This window comes from Tupaia chinensis, unplaced genomic scaffold (genome assembly GCF_000334495.1).
Source record: "Tupaia chinensis unplaced genomic scaffold, TupChi_1.0 Scaffold000110_1, whole genome shotgun sequence".
Classification (NCBI taxonomy): Eukaryota; Metazoa; Chordata; class Mammalia; order Scandentia; family Tupaiidae; genus Tupaia; species Tupaia belangeri.
This window is the reverse complement of record NW_006159574.1, coordinates 2,833,888-2,841,033: the sequence shown is the minus strand read 5'-3', so window position 1 is coordinate 2,841,033 and position 7,146 is coordinate 2,833,888. Positions and strand designations below refer to the sequence as shown.

The 7,146-nt window shown below is 63.8% G+C and overlaps 1 protein-coding gene across 1 annotated transcript in view; it reads left to right on the top strand.

Moving 5' to 3' along the window:
* The window catches only part of PTPRN2 (protein tyrosine phosphatase receptor type N2), a 447,003-nt gene that overhangs the window by 140,124 nt on the left and 299,733 nt on the right, over positions 1-7,146 (top strand). The window contains exon 12 of the mRNA XM_006143829.3: positions 3,751-3,830. Within this exon, the coding sequence (XP_006143891.1) occupies positions 3,751-3,830 (80 nt within the window). The remainder of the gene's footprint in view (positions 1-3,750; positions 3,831-7,146) is intronic.

The window sequence follows — 7,146 nt, the reverse complement described above, 5'->3', positions numbered from 1 at the left end:
CCGGCCCGGGAGCGGCGTGAGCACGCGCAGTCGGGTGTGTGCCCAGCCACAGCTGGGGTGAGAGGAAGGTGGCTGCACCGGCAGGACGGGGCGGCCCTCGGCGGCTCCATGACTTGTCCCTCCAGAACAGAGGGAAGCCACTTCTGGCTCTTTGGGGGTTGCTCTTGATCCAGGACCTGGCAGGCGCTACTTCCAGCGGCCCTGGGACAGGCAGGCTGCACTCATCCTCTGTAATGCTGGGCAGGCCGGGCCGCAGCCACCTGTGGGAGGAGGACCCGGGAGGACTGGAACTGCCTGCAGGGCCCACAGTCCCTACTTGCCACGGTGGCTGGCCCCGGGTCACTTCACACAGGATGGCGGCAAACGGGGGTGTGGGTGGAAGGGACCGGCCCTGGCATCAGGCAGGGGCCATGAGCCCCACGTTTCCCTGCTCCCAAGGGGGGTGCCATAGGCTGCCGTGGGCCCCTCTGCTCATGGCTCACCCCCATGGCTCTCTGGGTCACTCCTCAGGGTCTTTCGTGAATGTCCATCAGGCTAGCCCTCTGCGGTCCCAGGTTGCTGCTCAGCCATAATGCCACCAACCCACCAACTTCACCGCCACTCGGCACAGGAGCTGTCTCTGAGGCCAGAGCACGTCCACGGTGCCCCGTGGGACACGCCCTGTTGACAGCTGGGTAGATGGAGGTGGCGAGCTGGGAGGGTTAGCCGCTGTGCAGGGCCCCTTCGTGGACTTGCGCCTCGTCACGTCTCTGAGCACAGCGGTCTTAGGGGACAGGCGTGCACATCCAGGTCACGGCAGGGCCCGAAGCGGCCTCGCTGCCGACCCTCTGAGTCTCCCCTAGGACAGCATGTGTATGGGCCGGTCAGGGCTCGGCACGGCCTGAAGGTGGTGAGCGGTTCTTGGTGACACGGGCTGGGCAGGCCCCGAAGTTTGATGCTCCCCGCCAGCCCTTCCACCCCGTGGGTGATCCATTCCCGGCAGAGCCGGGAGGCCCCTCACGGTCTTGCAGCACCAGAAGGAAACCTGAGGCATGAAGTGCCAGCCGCCCCGCTGGGAGCTCTGAGGTGTTGGCACGGAAGCCTCGGTCCCCCCCGTGCTGTCGTGTAAGTGACTGGCACTCGTCACGCCGACCTGACTTTCACATTCAAGAAACGGGCGAGCGCCAATGTCTGGGACGAGGCTGGCCAGTCGGGCAGCGGTTAAGCTGTGTGTGGGGGGCTGGACCCCACATGGCTGGCCGTCACTAGGACCCCAGCCCTGGTGGCTTGAAAACATGCTGGGTGTGTGCATTCTAGACCCTGATGGGAGGAGAGACGGAGGGAAAGGATGTGGCCTGAGCACGCCCAGTGGGGGACTCGCTCCCCGCTGGTGAGCACAAACAGCCTCTGGCAATACAAATTTTTTTTTTTTGGAGAGGTTTTCGCTATAGGGCGCGTGCGTTCGCCAGACAGACAGAGAGAGACGTAGAGACAGAAAGCGAGAAATCACCCCCCCCAGGGGGGATGGTCATGCCGCAATCCCTTCTCCTCCATTCTCCTCTTGGGATCTTGGGCACGCATGCACATGCGCTCCGGGTGAGTTCTAAGCCACCGGGTCCGGTACTTGAACCATGGTCGACTACGTGGGAATCCAGTGACATAGCCATTACGCTAACTGCTGGTTCCTGACAATACAGTTTTTTTATGTGAAATATTTTTAATGTGATTTACACGCACGAATGGATCATCCACGGGGTGGGAGGACTGCAGGGAACGTCAAACTGCCCTCAGGAGCCGGAGACCCGCTTGGGAAGCTGCGAAGCTGACGCAGTGACCTACGTGCGGGGAAGGCCTGACCGTCCGGCACACGGCATTGCTGGAGGGCCTGGAGGCGGGGAGAACCCTGCAGGGCTCGCTGGTGGGGAGGAGTCGGGACCCCAGGGCTGCCGGGGAACCCTACTCTCGCAGCAAGGAGGGCAGACCTGGCGGCGGCCCGGCCCCCGTGTGCTGGGGGATGGCCTTGTCCTGGAGCTCGCGGCAGGGACTAGCGGGACGGTTACGGTTGGCTGCAGGACGGCACCGCGGAGGGGAGGGGCTCGGCCCAGGCACGCGGCTTTCACTGCGAGCCCCCCCACCACGTCATGCAGGAGAGCCGCAGGGGGGTACTCAGCTTGGCCGTCTCGGCAGAGAAGGGGTGTGCAGAGCCTGGAGCTCCTGACCGTGGGCAGAGCCCGGTCTCCACGGAGCGGGAGGAGATGCGGGATGCTCACTGCGCTCGGGGATGCCGAGACGCACCGCGAGCACCGGGACGGCGGTGTGAGGCTGACCTGCTGCCGCCTTGCCATGTTTGCGCTGGCAGAGGGCTTGTCACCGAGCTCGCTGGCCGGGGGTGGGCAGAAACTCCCCCAGGAGGTGGGACTGACGGCTCAGGGGTGGAGGTGACACTTGGTTATGGGGCCAGGGCCGGAGGCAGCTGAAGCCCAGGCGGCGAGGTGCCAGGTTGGCAGACCCTGATGTGCTGCCCGCCCACTCCGGCCGTGCCTGTGCCTTGCAGGGGTGAGAGGGGCGGAGCCGGGTCCCAGCGACCCCGGACTGAAGGATACTCACGTGGCAGAACCGCCTCCCCCACCTGAGTCGGGCCCCTACGTCGGTGGGCTGCTCCTAGAAGTTGAGGCCTGCCCCACGAGGAGCCTTCCAGAGCAGACCCTGGGCCCTGAGACAGTCCCTAAAGCTATGGCGTCTTCAGATGGACGCGATCGCTTAGAGAGGGCTGTGTGGCTGGGCCCATGGCGGGGGGCAGGCCATGGGCAGCCCACGCCGCTGTGCCGTCTCCCATAGGCCAGCCCGAGGCAGTCCAAGCACAGCTGTGCGTGCTCAGGCCCCGACCGGGCGGAGGCCTGAGGGAGGGGTCAGAGGATCACTGTGACCCGCCGCTGCCAGGCGCTCCTGGGCGTGTCGAAAGCTTGCAGGTGCACTGTCAGGAATAGAGAAAACAGTTTGTAAACGGTGTCCTTTTTTCAAAGCTGTGTTTGACATAGTGTTTAAAAGCCTTCACATGATGCCAGCCAGTGGCATGGATGTTAAGACTCTGGATCCCTCGTGGCCAGCTTCACGGTTCGAGTCCCAGACCTGGCAGCTTGAGAGTCACTCTGAACACGTGTGCATGTGGGCCCAAAATCCCAAGAAGAAAACATAGGAGAAGAGGCTGTGGCATGGCCATCCCCCCAGGGGTGATGTCTCACTGTCCCTCTCCCTCTGTCTCTCCTCGGCGAGCACACACACCCTATGGCAAAACTTAAAACACAGAACGAAACAGAAGAAGCTCCACACTGCGCTGGCAGCTGTCTGGCCTTGCCAATTCTGCCAATGGCTAGTCGTGACCGGGGGTTCGATGGGTTCCTGCCCAGAGCTTGGAAATGCCTGTCCCTCCCCTCTCTGCTCGGAGTCATACCGCTCTCTGGGAAACAACGCTCCTGCTTCCGTGGTCTGTCTTCCTCGCGGGAACACCTGCGTGCTGCCGCTGGGTGGTGGGGTTGGTCTGAATCTTCATGAAGAGCAGGTGCCGCTGCGGCATGTTTGGGGAAGGCCCAGCCTGCCAGCGGGGCTACTGGCAACAGTCACGGTGTTAAAGCCGTCCCAGCGATGCTCACGCCGTGGACACGTGTGGCCTCGGGAGTGGCGCTCGCGACACGTCGGGGTCTCTGTGGCGCTGTCAGAGAAGCAGCACCTGGCTTGCTGGCTGTGAGTTCACTTTTCAATGATGTCTTCCAGTGTTCTGGGACCAGCCGTGACCTTCAGAGTGCATGCCAACGCCCAAAATGTGACGGCTGCAGAGGTGGCGCAGGCTGCAGGTAAGGCCATACACACGTGTAGCCACACGCACAGATGCACATGTGTGTACACACATACACACGTGTGCACACGCACAGCTGGGGGAGCGCCACGGGCAGCCCAGAGCCAAGTACGCAGCATGGCGGGGCCTGCCGCCTAGCGGGTCACGGGAGGGGGCGGGGGTGCCCATCACCTACGCCTGGCTCTGCAGGGCGGGTCACCGTGGAGCCAGGCCTGGCTACACGTGGGACACAGTGCGGCCTGTGTACGAGGGGAGCACTGGCCTGCGGAAGGTGTGGGGCCCTCAGAGCCCAGGGCGCCAGTGGTCTGCCTGGCACCCGTCCCTGCGTGTCCCCACGTGGGGCCTGGGGGGGTCGGAGGAAACCGAGGGCCTCCCAGATGGTTTGGTGCGTCTCCGCTCACTCACGTTTGAGGCTTTATGGGGCCGTGACTTCGGTATCTGTCGGGAGGTAGAAACCGCTCAGCTCTCCCGAGGGGAGTCCTGCAGAGCTAACGGCAGAGAAGGGATTGTGGTGTGGCCATTTCTCCGGGAGGTGATTTCTCACTTGCCCTCCCCTCCCTCTCTCTCTCTCTCTCTTTCTCTGGCGAGATGATGGGGCATTGAAAGAGGGTCCTAGATCCCTTTTTTTGGGTGCGCTTCCGAAAGAGGGCGAAGGGGCTGCCGATGTCGCCGGCGTCTGGCCCCTAGCCCACCTTGGTGGGACCGCTGCGGCTCATGCTCCTGAAACCCCACAACCATTCAATGTGGATCTCCGAGGCCGGCGACTCCTCATGGCAGATATCTGACAGTAGATTCGAAGGGCGTTTGCTTTTCTGATTTTGCACAAAACAGTCCAGGTCTCAATGCAGAGGCTGTAGTTAACTGGCAGGCCCGGTTGAGCGACATGTGGCAGGTGGGCCTCGTTTGCGGCATGGCTTCCTCACCTACAGCGGTTCCTTGCTGCAGCTCTGCCTGACGTGGGCGTGGGTGTGAGTGCCAGTCTGGCAGACAGGAGCCACTGGGCGCTGCCTGCCCCGCTGTCCTCCCAGGGCAGTGACCGTCACCTCCTCCAACTGGGCAGAGGGGACCCCATACCACATGTAGTTTATCTGAACTAGGGCAGCTGCGGGTGGGCCATCGGCCTGCGGCCCTCGGGGTCCCGCCACGCAGCTCAGCACCCCACTTCCTGCGGCCTCCTTCACGTGGATCTGTCTGTCTCTTCACACATCCCTTCTCCTGGCCCTGGGGAGGTTGTTTGGGTTCTGGGCACGACTGGTTTGCTGACTGGCCAGCCGGGGCCCATCTGTAGCTGCCTGGGAGAGCCTGGTTTGGAGGAGAAGGAGAGTACGCCTCGGAAATGCTTGCAGAGCCCTGGCCGGGGTGACACGTGCTCCCGTACTGTCAGCGAGGCCACCACACCTCCACAGAGCCCACCTGCAGGCATCTCACTCAGGAACGAAGCCAGGGGGCCAGGGGCCATCGGGGTCCCCTTAGCCAGGCCCTTGGTGACACAGCTGAGGGCTACCTGGAACAGCTTCTTAGCAAGGAGGTTTACACCAGGCCAGGCGTGAGGTGGCCTCCGGGAAGCAAAGGCGCTCTGAAACCACAGGGTCAGAGTCAAAGAGGAAGGGGGCAAGGAAGGTCACAAAGGCGGACTCTCCAGAGAAGAAACTCAGGCCTCCGGTGGGCAGCTGGGCCCGACCAGGGTGTCCTGGCTCAGGGCCTGCACTCGCCCCAGCAGGGCCGCATCCACCTCAGCCGAGTTTCTGAGTCGAGCTAAAGTGCCACTCGAAGGCCGTCAGCGCGGCTGTCCCCCAGCGGAGTGCGTCATGTGGCAGCACTGCTGTCCACCCCAGTCAGAGTGGAGCTGGGTGGCCCCAAGTCAGTGCATGGGCAGGGAGACAGCCATGGAAGAGCCTGGCACTCACCGCTGGCCCAAAGGGAGAGCCTGGGGCCAGGTGCTCACGGTGCACACCCTGGGCATCCCAGGAGGGCCAGGAGGGAAAGCAGACAGGTGGAGGGGAGGACAGGCCGCAGCCAAGCAGACGTGTCCACAAGGAGGCCACGCCTACAGAGCAGCGTCCTGGGTCCGACCAGTGCCAGTGCCCCACAGCCAGGCAGCGAGGGTCAGCAAGGGCAGAGACGGTTGCCCTTCGAACAGGCACTGCCCACGGCCACAGGTGCACCTGTCCCAGGGCCTCCCCGCCTGCCGCTGAGTACCGCGAGCCGTCCTGCAATCTGTCCTGGAGCTGTTCTGGGTCAGGGCGGGACCTCCCGGCCGGGCTGGGTTTCTCTGCTGGTCGGAGTCCCCACCAGCTGCTCGGCTGAGCTCCGACCCGAGAGGCCCCGCTACTTGAAATGCTCTTCCCCACCCGCCCGCGGGCTCTGGAGTCCCCTCACCCTGCTGCTCATCCCTGGTCCTCGGGACCTCGAGGCTAGACGACAAGGGTTTACGGTGACACTTGCACTCCTCCTGGGAGCCAGCTGCTGCTCCCCATGCTGTCCCCACACCCAGGACACTACGAGGACAGCGCGGCCTCCTCCAGGCCAGGGCCAGTTCCACTGAAGCAGCTTTGGCTGTGGGGAACGCCCCGTAAACTAGGGGCTGGGGTGCCAGCCTTCCTTCCCCGTCCCGCCTGCATGCCGTCCGCTGAGGCTGGCGAGCTGCCAGGGTGAGGACAGACCTAATTCCTGTCCGCGACTGTCCTGACGACGTCAGGGCGCCTGTCCAGCATTGTACCCTGGGAGGTGCGTTAGGGTCTGCCGAGCAGGAGGACACGCTGTGACAGCAAAGCCCAGGTTCCAAGGGGCTCATGGAGAGCCGGCCCTCACTGTGGGGCTGAGATGCGCGTGGCTGGCCCAAGCTCCCCGGAGCACAGGAGATGGAGCGACACGGGCCGGATCGTCGTGGAGACCAGCTCTCCCTGTGCTCCTGCCTTGCGGGGCTGACAGCGGGGTCTCCGGGAGAAGCACAGAGACAGTGTGCGTGGGCAGGAGGAGGCCCAGTGCCAGTACGCCCCACTCTGCACTGGCTTTGAGCCCGCCCTCCTGGCATAGTGGCTACTTCTCACCGGCTCTTCTTCGCAAACCCGGCCTGTGACCAGGGAGAGTCCTCGCCTCTCACTGACGATCTCAGGACACCAGTGTCAGCATGTCAGCTAGACAGCCCGGAGGACAGCTGTGACCTGTGTGTACTGACACACGCAGAGACGTGGGCAGTCAGACCTCGTGGACGGAGAGAGTGTCCATCAGACGTGGGCAGTCAGACCTCGTGGACGGAGAGAGTGACCGTCAGACGTGGGCAGTCAGACCTGGGGGGCGGGGGGCAGTGACCA